General features: G+C 42.8%; 1 protein-coding gene across 3 annotated transcripts in view; it reads right to left on the bottom strand.

Moving 5' to 3' along the window:
• Window positions 1–18245, bottom strand: part of PDGFC (platelet derived growth factor C) — a 203367-nt gene extending 185122 nt beyond the window's left edge. The window contains exon 1 of one of the 3 annotated variants that reach the window (XM_042935211.1): window positions 17576–18245. In XM_042935211.1, the coding sequence (XP_042791145.1) occupies window positions 17576–17693 (118 nt within the window). In that variant the 5' untranslated portion in view covers window positions 17694–18245. The remainder of the gene's footprint in view (window positions 1–17575) is intronic. The other 2 variants (XM_042935210.1, XM_042935209.1) reach the window with 2 other exon arrangements.
• Between the last annotated feature and the right edge of the window lie 646 nt (window positions 18246–18891).

Raw genomic sequence — 18891 nt, 5'->3', positions numbered from 1 at the left:
GAAAATCGACTTTATTTCCAAGAAAAAAATAAATACATCCTTTGAATGATTTTTTGAAATAATGACTTTTCCAAGATTTTTGCTTTCCCGGGGATAAATCACAGTTGTCAGTCTCAAAAGCCGAAAACAAAAAAAGGAAAAGCAAACTGAAAATAAGCAAGCACATGAGGATAAATCTCACATTCACTAGAAAGAACAGAAGGAGGAAATACTTCAAAATAAAAATAAGCTAAAGTTTTGAAAACAGACTTTTGATAGTCATGCTTTTCTTAAACTGATTGCAATAAACGCTATCATAAAGTTCCCTGTTTAAAAATAAGTTTCCTGGAAATGATACATTTCTTCTTCTTGTTGAGGAAATAACATTCTAAACAGTCATCATTATAATTTTGCTAATAATGTTCTTTGTACATTCATTTTACTCAGTCTAAGCAGAAAGATTAGGAGTCCTTCCAGTGTGTCCCCTTTTAGTTCCTCAAAATGAAGCCAGACATCAGTTACATCCCTCAGTTGTGAAATAAAGCATATGACCTCTTTAGAGCCTATCAGTGATGACCTGGGAGACCAGATGTCAACGCTACAACAGAACCGGCTGTGTTGGGTCCAAGTGGGCTGTTTTCACTTCACTTAAAAAGATCTACCATCTAAGGAGACACTAAGCTAAAGATTATTTAACATTTTATTTTCTGACACTTGAAAATGATGGAAGAAAAGGCACATACAGAACTAGAATTTAAGGTAGAAAGTGGCAAGTTCTGCAATATCCTGGGAGTTTAGGGCAGGCACACATGTCAGACTAGTGAAACACACAGGATTTGTAGAGGCAGCAGCAATCGGACTGGACCTTAAATACACATAGGCTTTGAACAGACAGAGTGAAAGAGGGATGATAGTTACCTGATGGTTACCCTTCCCATCTCCCCACAGGCAGTAACTGGTCCATTAGTCATTATTTGATATCTGGACTATTGCCAATGCCTTTAAACTGGTATCCTTGTCCCTCACTTCTCTGTATTTTACAATCATCCTGCTATACTTTTTTTTCTTTTTTTGGAAGCAAAAAAAACACAAAAAACAAAAACAACCAAAACCAAACCTAAATCAGATCATTCAATGAATAGTTACTGATCTGTTACAGATATAAGAATACGAAAATGGGGGGAAAGACAGGCCACTACCACTAGAAGCTGGTGCAGAAAGCATGCAGCCTTCTCCCTAGGACCTCGAACATGATGTCTAAACACACTCCTTAGTATATCACACAGAGTTCTTCACAATCAATGAGTAATTTTTTCAATCTTATTTTCCAAAAAACAGAGCTGATTTTTCAAAAGACTTCATTCATGCTTTCCTACAAGTCTATGACTTTTGCTTCGAATCCTCTTACTTTCTAGGGAACCATCCTTCAAGACCCAATTAAGAGAAGGCCTCACCCGAAGCCGTTCACGACCAGGATACGGAACATCTCTGGGCTCCTTCAGCATACTAAGCCTACCCCTGTCTCTAGTGTAGGAAAAGCCACATTTGGTTGTCACCATCAGGACTCAAAAACCTGCGTTTTGTTCTCTGTTTTCAGGATGTGCCATGGTAACTAGAACACAAGGCATGTGATATTTATTGGAATGAACTGACTTCTGGGTTAAAAGAGTTCCAAGATCAGAGGCATGGAGTCATCTCTGCGGTGAGCAGAGATCAGCTCTGTGCAATCTTTTCACTGGAAAGATTGAGGTGAGATCACAGCAGACCTTGAGAACACCCAAGCAGGCCCTCATTACTCAACGTTTGGTCCTCGGCCCAGCAACAGCAGCATCTGGAAGCTTGCTACAATGCAAATTCTCTGGCCCCACCAACCACCTACAAAATCAGAATGTGCATTTTAATAAGGTCCCCAGCTCATGTGTACACACGTTCAAGTTTGAGAAGCACAAGCGTATCTGGGTGGCCCAGTCAGTTAAGTGTCTGACTCTTGATTCCAGCTCAGGTCATGATCTCACAGTATGTATATGAGTTTGAATCCCACATCAGGCTCTATGCTGATGGCACAGAGCCTCCTTAGGATTCTGTCTCTCCCTCTATCTCTCAAAATAAATAAACTTAAAAAAAATAAAATTTCCAAAAAAAAAAAAAAAAAAAGATTGAGAAGCACTGAGTAAACACAACCAGAACTCTATTACAGGATGATTATCCTATATCAGCCTCTTTTATATGATCCATCGGGGGGGGGGGGGGGGGGGGGGGGGGGGGGATGGAAAGAGCCTCTTAAGGAAGAATAAGGACATTTATGCAACAGTTTAGGTGACCAGCACTCGACCAGGGGTGATGACAGGGAGAATGCAGAAATTACAAATACCAACATAATTACTTTGCTCAAAAATAGAAATGTTTTCATTCATTAGCCTGACGATAAGTCTGTGCGTGTTTAATGGACCATATTCCACATTTTAAATGTTTGTGAAGGAATCCTATTTAAGCAGAAAAGAGACTTCGTTTGAAGTGGAATTCTCAGATTTGGAATCCTGAAAGCAAGCCCCGGACAAAGGGAGTCCTCGGAACATACGGGTACCTGAATTCTAGAATGGATGGCACTGAGGGGCCAGCAGGATGGGTACAGTTACACCACAGCAATAGTAAGACGTTCATGGGAAATGGCCAGGAGCTACTCCCTGAAGGTGGAATCCCTCAGACACATCAAAACTCCTGCCTCCTCCCGCCAGCTGCTTTCCCAGACAGAATCCACTCAGCAGCAGACCTGGGTAGGTAGTGAAGACATTTGGAGTTTTAACTGCCAAAGGCCTGGGCAATCTTATTTCTAAATCATAGGGTGTTTACATTTGAAACCACTCTCAAACTCAGCATCTCTTAAGGGTGAGTTGAAAAACCATGTCTTTTTTTTTCTTTTAATTTGTTTAATGTTTATTTATTTTTGAGAGAGAGAGAAAGAGAGCAAGGAGAGGAGGAGCGGAGAGAGAGAGAGAGGGAGACACAGAATCTGAAGCAGGCTCCAGGCTCCAAGCTGTCAGCACAGAGCCTGACACGGGGCTCGAACTCACGAACCTCGAGATCATGACCTGAGCTGAAGTTGGATGCCTAACCTCCTGAGCCACTCAGGTGCCCATGAAAAACCATGTCTTATAGAAATATCCATACTGGAACAGGGGAAGATTTTCCCTGTTCAATAAAACTCAGGAACAACAAAAATAAAGTTGCATTTTTGATCAAGACTCAATCAATGGTCATGGTTATTCAACAAACCAGTTCCACGCACACGTTGCCAATGGTTATAGGAACATAAAAGATTCCCCACGATCGAAGCACACACAATCCTCAGGACACAGCCTCTCTGGGGAGTGCGGAATACACACACCGAGGTATATTCTTCTCTTGAGCAAACAATAGGTGTACCTTGAACCCCCCCAACAATTTTCTGCAGTCTTAATAGCTGTCAAAAAAAAAACAAAAACAAAAACAAAAAACCTGTGTGGTGCTTGCAACAGATGCTAGAGTTTCCGCAGCAGAGATCCCAGAGGCCTGCAGTGGCTTCCCCCCATCCTTTTATCATTTTTGACCGCACACTTTTAAGGGCATCAGCACCAGAAAGAAAAAGTAAGGGGCATTAAAGTGGCTTTTTGATTTGAATGTCCATGATTGTTTTTCACGTCTCTGCAGCTCTGTAACTGGTTAGAAGCCTTGACTCACCCTGGTTTAGCATGGGTCTTTTAAACATACGTTCTTCCACATGTCACGCCCTTCCCCGTAACTATCGTTTTCTACTACATGTGATGCTGATTCCGGCCACTGCAATCATACATCTCTACCTACCAGCCCCCCTCTCCTTCCTCCATCCCCATATCCCCAGACTTACGGATAACTAATCCGTTATCCTCCAGGTGGACTGACCAAGCCAAAACATCTATTTTTGTTATCTCGTCCCTCCTATCATTGATGCTTCTACTTTACACACCAGGCAGGACTAAAACGTCACCATAGGGATGGAATTTTCTGACACCACCTCCAGGGAAACTTCACTACAATTTCTCCTGCATCTCCTCTCACTTTCTCACTTGGTCAAAATTTGCCTCAAGGCTCGCTTCCTCCAAAATTTAGTTCCTTCTTCTCTGCCAGGTATGCTCAGTTCTTTCTGCAATAATTTGACACGCTGCCCAGTGCTCTGCGGTCATTTCTCCCATGTTCCTTCAGCAACTGCACAGGCAATTTCCAGCCCAGAAGTCTTATCTCTCGTTACACATACAACCTTTTGGGTCTCCTCCGGAGACTCTCAAACCCATCAAACAAGTTAAATCAACCTGCTTCTTTCCTCTTTCTTTCTCTCCAGAATCCGAAGCAGGTCCAGGTTCTGAGCTGTCAGCACAGAGCCCAGTGCAGGGCTCGAACCCATGAACCGTGAGATCCTTCCTGACCTGAGCCCAAGTCGGGAGCTTAAGCGACTGAGCCACGTGGGCACCCCTAGTGCTTCTTCTAGTCACTTGGCTGCTGAATCCATTTCTGAGGTCTCAGTCAGAACAAACCCCACTGGACTGACTGCATGGATTTCCCGGACTCCCTTCCTTTTCATATTTCCAGCAGGCTCCCATCACCTAAAATCCACTCCACTGTACCTCCAACCCCGCATGCACACAGCCACTCATCTTTCCAGGCACCTTTGCTCAAAATAGAAGTCTCCCCTGACAACTCTCCTAAGTGGTTTCTAATGGCTCTGCTGTAAATAAGTTTGCTTTTCCCTCAATCCCCACCCCCAATGCTGCATTTTATTCTGTATTACAGCTGGCTCTATGTCTTATCTCCCCAATGCACTATAAACTACTTGAAGGCAGTGATTAAGTCAAAGTCAGCAGCGCATCGCTCACAACGCCTCACGGTTCCAGGCAGGTAGTGGTGTCACTTTGTGGTATTCACCTCAGTTTGATGCGTATTTATGTAGTACACAACCACACACGACTCCGTGCTACATAAAAGAGGTGAGTGCACAACTAAGGCAAAAAGATGTGAATCGTTGTTTTTAAGGTTACCCAGAACCCAATTTAAAGACAGAGCTTAGGTTTCCCATAGACTTAAGGCCATCTAGTTCTAAGTTAAGAAAGAAAGATAGAAAGAAAGAAAGCAAGCAAGCAAAAGAAAAGAAAGAAAGAAAAGAACAAAAGAAAGAACAAAAGAAGGAAAGAAAGAAAGAAAAGAACAAAAGAAAGAACAAAAGAACAAAAGAAAGAAAGAATGAAAGAAAAGAAAGAAAGAAAGAAAAGAACAAAAGAAAGAATGAAAAAAGAAAGAAAGAAAGAAAGAAAGAAAAGAACAAAAGAAAGAACAAAAGAACAAAAGAAAGAAAGAAAGAACAAAAGAACGAAAGAATGAAAGAACAAAAGAAAGAAAAGAAAGAATGAAAGAAAGAAAGAAAGAAAAGAAAGAAGAAAGGAAATAGCAAGTCACAAATTACACAGAAACTATAATATCCACCATTGTCCCTTGTTTTTTAAGGCTTATGAACCTGGAGCAGTGATTTCCGCTGCCAAACTTCCAGCAGCAACACTTAAAAGTTGCCAGTATGGTATGATGCCATCAGTGTTTAAAACTTAGAAAGGCTCATTGATTTTTACTGAGGTTTCTTACACAATCTACTTCCTTTAAGGCCAAGTGAGCCAACCCTGATTGAGAGAAGCTGCGGAATGAATGAACGCTATGGTATCAACAGAGAAATGACTTCGTTTCCTTTCCTCACTTCACCTTCCAAATTTATTTCTGGCTTCCACTGCCACTAGGCATCACCACCGGAGCACAGCACCACACATTCTTGTATGCCCGCCCACCCTCCTCCCCGTGTCAGGCTGCTCTGGCACAACCCTCGTACCCATTTCAGAGAAGATAAATGAATACCCTGCTGTAATGGAATGGCTCTCTAAAGCCAGACAACTTGGGAGAGGCTTTTTTTTTTTTTTTAACCTATGTCTCAAGGAAGGCAAATGAATGTCACGGTAGGTGGGTTATAATAGCGGTTTTATTACAAGATTGGCAGAGTTACAGTAATTGTAAATCATAACTGTTGTTGGATTTCTACTTTACATAGTCGTAGTTATGAGTCTGCTCTTGTAAGCCAGAACAATTATTTTACAATTAGTTTAGACATGTCTGAGCCCAGGAGGAAAATTTCAATTTCAATCATCTTATTTTCCTTGAACAGAACCCAGTGCTACCAAAAATCAGGTCAATTCAACTGTTCACACGTGGGTTTCTAACCATTTTCCAAAGTTGAACAAACTTGTAAGTGAAAATGCTCAAAATCGTGAGTGTGAGTTCAAACTACAGTATAAAACAGCATGTACTATAGGATATGTAAAATAGGATTCCATGCACTAAAGAAAAACAAACAAACAAACAAAAAATAAGCTTGGAACCTTCATTTTCAGAACAGAACATGGTCACGATCCTATAAAACCTAATACACACCCCTGAATTTGGATTGCAAATCTATCACTTAAAACATCTAGTAAATGACCCAATTTGTTTACATGGCCCTGTACCTTTTTACGGCCTTTCCATAAAGAGGTTATTACATCCATTCCCTTTATTTTGTTTAAGAGTGTTTGAATGAGCCCCAGAACCACAAGCCAGTTAAACAAGCTCTTCTTGGATGGACGTGGTCTCATATAATTCACCACTACCGGGGAAATTTTCAAAACAATGTTTGTAATTTGGAAACACCACACATTCCCATACACCAAAAGTATTTCCCGTGCTTTCCGCAGTTTTAAATGTTCGGCAGATATATTAAATAAGTCCAATTTTTTTTTCCAGTTTTCCAAGTAAAAGTGTGGCATTTGCACTTCTTCCAAAAGATTTGCACCTCTGAGTGTTTTGCTCTGGTAGGCTGGTCATTCAGAAATGACTGTAAAGGAAGATTGCAAGGGAAATGTAAAATCCATACACTCTAATTGATTTCCTAGAATGTAAATGTGAGTTCTAAAAGGAAACCATTTTAAAGCAGTTAGTTTAATGGGGTACCCAACTGATGCCCATTAAAAGTTATCAGCACAGATTAAAGATAAATTTTATAGCATGAAAGAAAAGCTTTTTTGAAAAAATTCAACATAGAGATCATTTGATTCCTAATTTTACATTCTTATTCTTGCTTATAAACCTCAAGCCTGCTAATATTCACAAGAAAACAGATTAAAATGATATTTTCAGGGTTTAGCATTCATCATTTAGGTATCTAGACGGTCAACATCTCTCAATATCTGAGGCAGGTTTTTTGACCTGGGAAACACCTGCTATTTTTAGACTGTTGATTTTTCTAGAAATAGTAAAATGTTTTGACTGCAGTGACTAACACAAAGTAAAGACAGAGCCGAGCCCATCATATATATCTCCAATATACGTACAACCGCATGTGAAATTATAAAAACACTATGAGGTCTGGTCCCTTGTTTTGTAAAAGCAATTCATTTTCATGTAGACCTCCAGAAAGACAATGTACTTCTGTTTATAAATTAAAGTCAGGAACAAAATGCATACTTACAGAGACACTGCTACTTACTGAATAGGAAGCATCCCCCAGTACTTTTTATTACCTACAACATACACATATTTCCAGTGGAGGAAATCTGCCTCCAGCACATCCCATCTCTGGCTCTGAATGTGCAGATCAATACTTTTCATACTTAAGCTATCCCATTTTTCCTTCTTGTTTTTATAGTGTTTACATATCCAAGAATCACTACGAGAAATACAGCTGAATCTGATCTGTCCTTTGAGTGGGTAATCCGACTGTAAATCACACTCTTGCAAGAAGGAGTCTTTAGTATATATTTCCACAAAGCAATTTGAAAACATTAGAAGCTACTGTGTTTTCCCGTGTTCTTAAACAACGTGCACATCTCAGGCTTACGTCTCAGGCTTCAAGTATGATAAATCAGAAATGATGAATACTACAGGTCCCCCTTATTTCCAGACCCAGTAAGAGATTTCCAGGAAGGAAGTGAATATTTCATTCTACTCATTTGTTCACATCTTAATCACATTTTAAGCACATGTTCCTTCTTAGCACACTGATTTTAAACATCGCCTGATGCCATAGAAAAAGAAATTATAATGTTTTAATGACTCCCAATTTGCATTTCTAATCACCTCAGACTATGAATGAGAGTGGCAGTATGGGAAACAAGCTGTGATTTATTCCTTAGTGGGAAAAAAAAGGATAAGTAATACGACTCCTTAAAAGACAGATGTCCTTATAAATACCCAGCAAAAATAACTGCCAGAAACAACATGAGATAAGTACTACGAAAGTCCAACTTCTGTTGTTAATGGTTCCTGATCTCTGTAGTGACTCAAAAGGCAGGTGCAATGGCCAGCTGGGCATATTTAAGTGCGGAAGCCTATCTCCATCTTGCAAACACTGGAAAGCCCAAAATAGTATCCACTCACAAATGAGGCTTTCCTAGAATGCAAATAGCATAGCTTCAAAAAAATGGCATGGCATCTAGAAAGCACATCCACCAAGAAAACTCATTCTCGTCAAGTCCTTAAGTCCCACAAAATATTTCTAGAACCCATGCATACACAAGAGACCAGAAGGAACCTCACTAGAGAAACGTTGCAGCTTCTCAAGGTAGAGGACACTCACGGGAATTAATTTTCCACAAAACTTGAGAGCCTTTCCCTGAAAAGCGTTAAGGCTGTTTTCTTTGCTTCCTGCAACGTAATAGCTTCATTACACTAATTCAGTGGGCTGGAAGCTGTCTACCTTTTACCACAATCTCCTGATCCCTCACCCAGCCTCATTCCGCATGCCATCCATTTTGTGAATGAAGTATGAAAATAGTTCTTTGTTTACAGAAGGAAGGCAATAGAGAGTAGTGTGGACACAGGCTTACTTTATTTGAGTGTAACGGAGGCTATACAGGCTGCCCTTCTATCCAAGTCCGAACATCCGAACGTTGTCTAATGACTGGGAGAAAGTTCCACCAAGAAGCAGTCAACTACCCACGCCAAAGTAGAACATTGCTACTCCACTGTCTGCTCAGAAAGTGACAGAAAATAACTAACCCTGAAACTGCGAGACCACTTTTTCTTTTACGTGGTTTGTTCAGTGCAAACTCTGCAGGAAGCACACTGCAAACAGCCTCAGGGCCTTTGAATGCAGCCATCCAGGACACCTTTCCACTTTTTTCTTGCCTCTACTCATATTTACAACACTAGATTCTTCCTGCCTCCCGCACATGATATGCCTTCTCAGGTCTGTATTCTTTCGCGGACGCTATTCCCTCCACCTAGAACGTTTTCCTCTTTTCCTCTCTCAAACCCACTTCAAAATATGTCACGTCCCCTGTGGGAACTTCTCTCCCTGCACGTCTCTTCCAGGCACAATCAATCGCTTCATCCATCAAAGGAGGATTTTTGAAGTGAAATAAAGCATTCTGTGTTCCCATAGCACGTCGAGCACAGCGCCACAGACCGTGAGACAAAGGAAGGACCGGTCATCCTTCTTGGACAGACCTCCTCAAGGGCAGAACCGCATCTTCTTCTTTGTGGGTCCAGCACCTAGTGCAGAGCTTCGCCAAGAGCAGATGCTTATGAATACGTGCTGAATAAAAACAATGTTCTAATAAAACGTTAGACCATTTAACTCAGGAAGGAAGAAGCATGTGACTCCGTCCTGGCTTGGAGTCAGACCTAGGTCCAAACATTTACCAGCTCTGAGACCTTGGCTAAGCTACTTAGCTAGCGAAGCCTTGGTGTTTTTCCCATTCATACCCTACGGGGAGGTTATAAAGATAAGCTGTCTACTGTCTACAGACATTGAGCCCAAGTGTGGAAACTAACAGGCACTCTTCGGGTGTCATTATTAAGCATTACAAAACCAGAGACCCACTGGGAGATCTTTAGACCCATCTACCGACCCACAAAAAAACACATCCAAATACTGCGCTCCCTGTGTCTCTCCTGAGAGCTCTCACGGCGGTCTTGCCAGGACGCAGTGACCAGTAATAGTACAAATCTATATCCTTGCCTTTACCATCAATGTGCCTCATGCTGTTTGGGGATGTTGGTTTCCCTCAGAAAAACAGGCCCTCCATTCTCCACTCCCTGCAACAACCTAATACACACCTCATTTGATTGAAAAATGGCTCAACTACTATCCGATAGGGTAAAAGCCCAGTACAAAAAAAAATCATAGCTTGAAAGTAAAAGAATAATAAAGCGTAACACCAAGAAAGCAAAATTAGCGAAGCCGGCCTGGCAAAGATGGTTTGGCTTAGACAAAAGCCAAATATCCAGGGAAGAAACCGTTCAGTCACCAGAGGACAGGCAGTAACTGCTTGAAGATGGCAAAGGAAACGTAACGTGAAGTCAGATAACAGGATCGGCTCAGCTCGATTTAAAATGCATTCTCGTGGTGCACCTGGGTGGCTCAGTCGGTTAAGCGTCTGACTTTGGCTCAGGTCATGATCTCACGGTCTGTGAGTTCGAGCCCCGAGTCAGGCTCTGTGCTGACAGCTCAGAGCCTGGAGCCTGTTTCAGATTCTGTGTCTCCCTCTCTCTCTGACCCTCCCCCATTCATGCTCTGTCTCTCTCTGTCTCAAAAGTAAATAAACGTTAAAAAAAAAATTTTTTTTAAAATGCATTCTCGTGAAGTCAAAGACGAAACGAGCTAATGCTACTCCCAAAATCACTCTGAGTAACTTGACTTTAACGATAAATGTCGTTAGTATGACGCCTCTTTATCATTTGTAGCTCCTTTTGTTCTCAGATTTGGAAAATTTACAAACAGAATTTTGGTCATTTAATCCTGTTTTTGGCAGGCCATTCAAGTCCGCACCTATGAATTTATTTCCTGATGTTGCTGACATTCAAGAGAAATTTGAACCTTGGCATAGAAAATCCTATATATTATAATGTAAATAAAAATGAAGGCCACTCATTAAATTCATTCGAAAGAATAACAGGTTGTGCTTTCTAGAACCCACTAAGCCATGCTTATTTAGTCATTCCCATGGAACTTGTACCAGGGAGACATCCTCCTAAACGAAATGCTCAAAATTATTGTTTAAAAAAAAAAAACCTCCCTGTGGAATCAAGTATTCAAATGTCAACCATCCTCTTCATCATCAATTCATAAACCAAAATACTGAAATAAACATCCATGGATCGGGTACACCTGCTTAAAATAAAGTCTCGACATGTAATATTAACAATTCTAAACATAGCATTTCAAGTTATTTGCCAAACTGTCAGATTGCTACCCCAACAGAAATACTGTAATAGATATTAGCCAGAGTATCTGTCACATGTAATCAATGTGATTACTTTCACATTGTTTTCCGTAGTGTTCTTATAAGCTGTGTTGCAGGACCACGGGCGTCCCATCTTCCTTCACAACCCACAAAGCATGCAACCCCCTAAAGTAATAAAGAATGGCTTTTACACAATGCATCAGAAAGTTAAAATGAGAATCCCATTTGCCTAGTTGGTTCTTTACACAAGCAAAAATATATCACCACATTAGCAGTTTAAAACTGTTGCACTCAACAGTGACCTTGATGACGTCATTTCAGCTCTCCAAGTCTCGCTTTACACATAGGTGAGGAGAGCCTCTCAGGATCCTTCTAGTCCTAACATTCCACACGCCATATTTATTGCTGACGTCCATCCCGCACAAGTTATCTGTGAGCCACAAGCAGAGGATGGAAAGCACACTGCTTTTTTGAGGCACGTCTAGCCACCTAAAATTTACCATTATTCAGATCCTTGGTCCATATCACACAACACCCCATCTTTGGAAAACACAGAGAGAGGTATGCACACCAATGGCACTTTTAAGAAAGTTACTAGCACCAGTTCTAGGAAACTTACCCACTTGCTTGGTACATGCTCACCAGGTAACATGGTATATTTACCAAGATTATAAAGTAGTACTCTGATTGGCATACCCATCACAACCAATAAATAAACAAGTTTACCTTCCTACGAAAAATCTAAAACAAAGTACAAGTTCCAAGACCAACAGACATCTTCAAAGATGGCCTAATATTATAGCCAACACCACAGTCTTACTCTAATAAGGCACTACATCCAGAACCATGCAACAAATATTTATTGAGCACATACTGTATACAACCCCCTGTTCCAGATGCTAAAGCTCCAAGCTCCTGAAGAGAGCAAGTCAGACAAGGTCCATACCCTCAGGGAACTCGTGTACTCTGGGGGTGGTGGTCGGGGTACGCTGACGACGACTTAACTCAATAACAAGAAGAATATCCAAACGTGACAATAAGCACTATGCAGTTAGTTAGCCTTGATGTGATTGTGAGGGCTGGCTAATTCAGATTAAGTGGTCAGGAAAAGACCTCCCTGAGAAAGTGATCCATTTAATTCAGATGCCAATAAGGGGCTACCCACACACATGCACCTGACCAGTGCTGCCCACAGAAATAAGGACAACCAACTGAGGACTACAATCCCGTGCCATTGTAGGCCACATCCCTATGCCTCATCTCACTTCCCAGCCCCCAACCCTTGAGGCAGCACAACAAAAGAAGCTGCAAGAAAGAGGCTTTAAAAAGGCCATCTCCTTTCTTCACTCAAGGTCCTTCACGCCTCACCGTGGCCTCTGCTGCCAGGCAGAGAGCAGAAGAGAGAGGTGTTGGAACTCCAATATGACTGAAATTGTGAGTAGCTAAAAGTGTGAAAATGGATAATAATCAACGGGGCAGGCACAACGACCAATCAGGAAGGAGGCCAGCGGGGTGGAAATAGTATTCTAGAATTCCTGAACTATCAAACACTAACCTTGTCGTTTCTGATTCACAGATGGTCAGTTTGTCCTAAAAGAGGAGCACTGGCTCCTTCCCAGCCCGTTAAGAATATTTCAAGATTTTAACAATCTGTGGGGTGGTGCTGGTGCATCCCAAATAAAAATCAACCACTAGAGGTGTCCTTAGGAAATGAAATAAGAGAGATTCACACACACACACACACATACACACACACACACACACCACAGTTGGCAGAGGTGGTAGAGAAAAATATCACAGACAGACTGTTTCATATATGAGTTACACAGACATTATACAGCATTGCATAGAGATACTCTGGCTACGTGTAGTACTTCCAAATAAAACCAGAAACATCAAAACTAGACCTAGTAAATAAAGGGACTTTTATGACTTCTACCACTTGAGCTAACACCAATAGAAACCCATGAGGAAAATTTTAGCAATTCTGGAAACATTTTTTTATGGGGGTGGGGGAGTATGGACATGATGAATGCACTGATTCAATTACTATTTACTTAACACTCATCACATTATGATTAGAATTCTATATCTACAACAAATGTGCATGTTTGTACATACAGCAGAATTCTGGCACTATAAAGGCTGAAAAAACATGAAGTGGAAAAGAATATAAAGAAGATCTGTAAAAAAAATAAGTGTCAGGAAGGCCGAAATAAGAATGGACAAAGCTAAGATTTTGGTGTCCAAGATGGAGCTCTCTAAAACGCCACCACTGGGGAATATTTAGGGTCAGATCCTGGTGTCTATTCACAACTATGTAAAGCCTACTACAGACTTGGTCACCTTTTAGAGGTAAATATAAAATATATCACATTAAGTGTAAAAGATAACAGTTGGTAGGAGGGAAACGTTACCCAAAAAATAGAATGGGCCTTTTTTGGTCATCTATTGTGAAAAACAATATTCATCATTACATAATGACACTTTACTTCTTCAACTTCCTCAACAATCTCAAACAGAGCAGAGAACAAGGAGGAAGTTCTTTAAAAAAAAGCCTCTAAACAACAAAAATAAATGTCACAAAGGTCATGCACTACAACTTATAGACTAACTCACAGGAAGTCCCTTTAGCACTCAGTCAGAGACTATTTACTCTTGGACACCATTCTAGGGATGGTGATTATCTATTTTCAGTAAAATTGAGCTTTGAAGGGTACCCTTAAAAGGGTAGGGGGAATGGACACAACTTTGTTAGACACAGGCACATGGCAGGAAGAGGAGGAGCAAGTTGGCATTAAAAAAAAGAGAGAGACAGAGAGAGAGACAGAGAAGCCACAAGCATAAGATACATGTACTCAGATAGGCATCACTAGATAACCACCTGTCTGCAGAGTAAATGGCCCCACAGGCCACAAAAGTTCTTGTGGAAAAGAGCACATACAATAAATGATTTTCACAGGGATAACCCTAATAGAGGCATATTCCAAATCTATACTCAAAATGGTTAAAGGAAATGAGAACAATAAGCACATTTCAGATCTATGGATGAATTAAAATCACTTACCAATGACACAAAGTGGGTGAGGCCTTACTCCATCAACAACTTTGTGATTGGTGTCTATTTGGGGCTACATGCTATAGACAAAGTAAGCTTTGGTTCTTTTCGTTTTTTGATGTATATGATCTCTTCTGCTACAACTCAGGAGAACCAGCCCAGAACTTGTCAATTTCAGAGGAGGTATTCTCTTCTAAGTGAGTGCACACAGATATTAGTAATTTTTCCTGTGGTCATTAAAGAAGTATAGGCCAGGAACCCTATATAAGTCAGTGTTCTTATCTTTTATGTCCTTTACGTTACATCTGGAGACCCTTGGTTTATATGTGAGACTTCACAGTTAGAAGTCAGGTTCAAGATGAAGGACACAAAGGTAACTCATAATATTGGAGGATAAAACTATTCTGACAGCAAAGTGGCAAGAATTGCAAATAGCGTTAAGTCAAAAGCCAGGTAAGTCATAATAACAGGGTAAATGACACCGATCCCTCAAAACTAATTTTGAAGCACCTGCATATGATTCACTCTAAATCCAAATATCTAGCATTGGCTACAGCAATCAATTTCCATTTATTTACAACACCTCTTGGGACACTAAGTCAATACTGAAATGACGCAGTCCTGGGGATCTGATTGTGTCAACATTTGAGACTTTAGAATACTGAAGAAAAGATAGTATCATTGGGGAAAGGTCTTTGAAAGCAAGAATGAGTTACTATAGTCATAATAAATAGATCGATTTGGACACTGGGCACTTAGAAGACCTTTCACAAAATGATGCAATGCACACAATGGACCAATGACATTTCTATGTGGCATCTCCAGAAGGGTCTGTACTTCCAGAACTGGGCAATCATCAAAATTGAGAATAGCAAGAGGGCAATCAAAAATCAACCATAAATCACTATTAGGGCAAAAAATACCAACATAAGGGAATTGAAAATTGGAACACCCCCCCCCCCACAAAAAAAGGAAGAAGAAGAAGAAGAAGAAGAAGAAGAAGAAGAAGAAGAAGAAGAAGAAGAAGAAAGAAGAAGACGTTCCAGCAAATGTGTTCACATTCCAGGTGGAGCTTCTTTGGCACCTACCTGTTATCCTCAAATCTTGGAACCTCGAAGCATAAAATCAACCTGAGCATGTGCAGGAAAATAGCTCTATATTGCCCCCTAGTGCTGGATAGTCCCACTTCTTCTCAGGCTGAAAACTACAAGGTGAGTAGTTCCCTTACCTCTAGTTACTTCCTGCTGCCAACCCTCCCAGGAGCTAAACATAGCCCAATCCTCTACCCACAGATTAGGAAACAGCCAGGCTATTTTTAGCATCATGCAACTTAGGAATGGAAATGGCCCAGCCTCTGATGGCAACAGAATGTGTGTGGCCTGCCTGGCTTAATGAACTCACCTCTCCTGAGAGTGTGAACCTACTCAGTAAAGTGGACAACGACCACGCGAGAGGTCTGGGGCCCATTACAAAGAGGTGATGGTAGGCGGATCACAAGAAAGAATGACAATCAGAGGCACAAGTAGCAAAGGGAATCAGGAAGATGACAGATGCCAGGCTTGATAAAAACAGAAGCAGAAGGAGAAATGATAATGGCACAGGAACAATAAAAAAATAGAAGACAGAAGCCAGGAATATTGTGCACTGTCATTTTAGAGAAGCTTGTCTACTAAGAAACAATATTTTGAATTGGACATTTATTTTACATGAAAAAGAACAAAGGTTGGTCTGATCTGTTTCCTGCCAGGGTACAGCTGGTGCTGGGGCTCCTTTGATCACTTTCCCCCAGTCCTCTGCAGCTCCTGTGATTAGAGATAGATCCCTAGGCTGCCCTTTGATCAGCAGCTCAAGCAGCCTGCAGGTGCCATGAGCCATCACATTAGCAAGTTGTAAGAAGCAACTACATTAATAGTGACTGATAAACGTGATAATGTATATTTACTGCACATACAGCAAATACCAAACAATGTCTACAAAAATCCCAGGAATCCTTATTTAATCTATCTCTGTACTCTAAAACTTTCTGTGCTTTCTTAAAGATGAACACTTTCAGAGAGTTTAAATGCAAAGTTGAAGTTTTAAAACACCCCAATACATAAAGAAAAAGTTGCTGTGACTTAAAAACAGAGCACACACCATTCTGATTTTCTAGGTACGCTGCTTGTGTTCCTTTCGCCTGGTTAATAAAGTGACAGCATCCTTGCATTCTGAATAGATGGCATCCAAAGCAGTAAAAACATGCACATTTCTTTTCAAGTAAAGAGCCACCACTTGTAAACAGGGTATTTAATATTCTAATTTTAGACAGCCTACATTAACATTGTGGTTTCATGGGCAGTATAAAATTTCTATTTACAAAGTATTCTCAAAAATGACTTCATAATGGTAGATCAAGAGAAAAAGAGTTTAGAAATTGAATGATGTAAATCATATGGGGTTCAGAGGCTAAGCAAATTACACACCCTGACGCTGCCCTGGCTTTATGAAAGGAGCCTTTCTCCAGCTCTGTGCAATCCCAGCCCAAGGGAACTTGCATCTGAGAGTTTTCTAAACATTTCAGGTACACTTGAAAGCTGAAAGTAATTCTCATTTCCTATGCAGGATTAAGTCGTTTCCAGCACACACAAAATAGCAGTCATTCACCGACACATATAAAAACACACACCAGAAAGGTAAGGACTTCAGAGTACAAAGGCACATTTAAAAAAAAAAAAAAAAAAAAAAACAGAGCGCAAGAGAAATACATTTTTAACTCTCCCCAAAAACATCCACACAGCCTCTTGACCTGTGTATTTCCTATCTACTTACTGATTAACTGATGCCTTTCCACTTTGAGTGCTTCAATTAATGCAGCTGATAGATTTCCTCAAACATCCCCCTCCCCATGAAAAAGAAAAGCTGAGTAAAGTCAAACATGCCAAGACTCATTCATTTTGGACTCATTTTTAGAGGCAGTTCTTGAACTTATAACTCTGGCAATGAAAGGCTCTGCAATGTGCGTTTGAACTGACGTTCACAATCGCTCCCAGAATGTCCTCTCTAACTCAGCCAGCAGTGGCACTCACGTTGCCCTGTTACAGCTTTGTGGCAGCTCCCGAAGCTGCAAACTGCACGTAACCTCCTCAAGCCCATGCCAATGAACGCAGCGCGTGTTTGCATGGAAAGACGATAATACCCTCGCAGGCTGGTGTACATCACACACTAACGCACAATGCCAACGTAACACATACAGCGAGAAACAAGAAGGGGGAGAAGGGGGGAAAAGACTCACCGTTCTGTTCCTTGTTGCTGGAGTACTGGAATTTACTACTCAGGTTGGACTCAGCCTGAGTCCCGTGTCTCTGGCCGGCCAGGGCAGATGTCAGCAGGAGAAGCCCGAAGAGGAGCATTTGGCTGACTGGGGCGAGAACTCACTCACGGCGGGCACTTTGGAAGCAGCTACTCCTGAGTCTCTTTCACCACCGCCAGGGGAAGGCTGCACTGGGGTGGAAGCGCCGAGCCTGCTCTGGCAGCAAGGAATCGCAGGGTAGTTTCCACATAATCCCATCCAAAACTTTTTCCTAGAGTCCTCTTCTGTGTCTCCAGTTTTTGAAAAGGATCAAAGCAAAACCTGGACCTGAACCAGTTTCCCAAGGTTTAAACAAATCCTGAGCTGTGCCGAAGTGGTGGGGGTGGGGGTGAAGGCGAGGGAGGAAAGAGGGGGTGGGGACGCGGGGGAGCCGGGGGAGCGGCGAGAAGTCACCAGCAAGTTGCTGGGAGCACCTGTCAGTTCGGGGGACAGGACAGAGGCGAAAACTCAAGGGTCGAGCGAAGCCAGCCCGAAGCCAAGTCGGCGGCGAGCAGTTTCTGATCAATAACAAAGCTGCCAATAGATGCGCTCTCCGGGCGCCCCTCTCCCCCGCCCCACCCCCACCCCCGAAGGGGGAGGGGGAAGAAACAAGGCTAGGGCGCCGCGGCGGGTCCCCGGGGCCGCGGAGCCGGAGCGAGGCCGGGGGGCTCCGGGCCGAGGCCGCCCCGGGCGCCGGCGGAGGGAGGCCGCTGGGCTCCCGCTCCCCAGCCCGGCGCGCAGCCTGCACCCGGTCCCGACCGCCGCAGCAGCACGGATCCCGGCACCTGGCTGGAGTTTTCCGCGACCAAAGTTCACCTTGTTTGGGTGCGTCCCCCGCTCCTCGAAGCCAAGGGAAATTCGGCAGCTCGGGGTCACCGCGGGGCTCCAGTCGTACCCGGTCCCCTCCCCCCACGCCTCGGGCTCCGCGCAAACCTCGGGGCTCCGCGCGGCGTCTCGGCACGGGGTAGAGAGAGAAGGCCGGCGGCCCAAGGCTCCGGCTTGTCCCCTCCCCTTCTCTACCTTCCCCCAGCCGGCGGCAGTCGGGAGGAGGGGGCCGTGGGCAGAGCCCGGGCGGAGCGCGCGGCTGGCGAGCGGGGGAGGCTGAGCCGCTCTCCCGCGGGCGGCCGCAGGGGCGGGCGAGGGTCGGCGCCTCCGGGAGGGGCAGCCCCGGGCCGCGTCCGCTCGCGCCGACTCGGGCAGCCAACTGGCGGTCCAACAGGTGCTGGCACAGACAGGGGGTGCTGCGGGGCTCGCTGCAG

Source organism: Panthera leo, chromosome B1, assembly GCF_018350215.1.
Source record: "Panthera leo isolate Ple1 chromosome B1, P.leo_Ple1_pat1.1, whole genome shotgun sequence".
Classification (NCBI taxonomy): domain Eukaryota; kingdom Metazoa; phylum Chordata; class Mammalia; order Carnivora; family Felidae; genus Panthera; species Panthera leo.
This window is presented reverse-complemented; position numbering and strand designations above follow the sequence as displayed.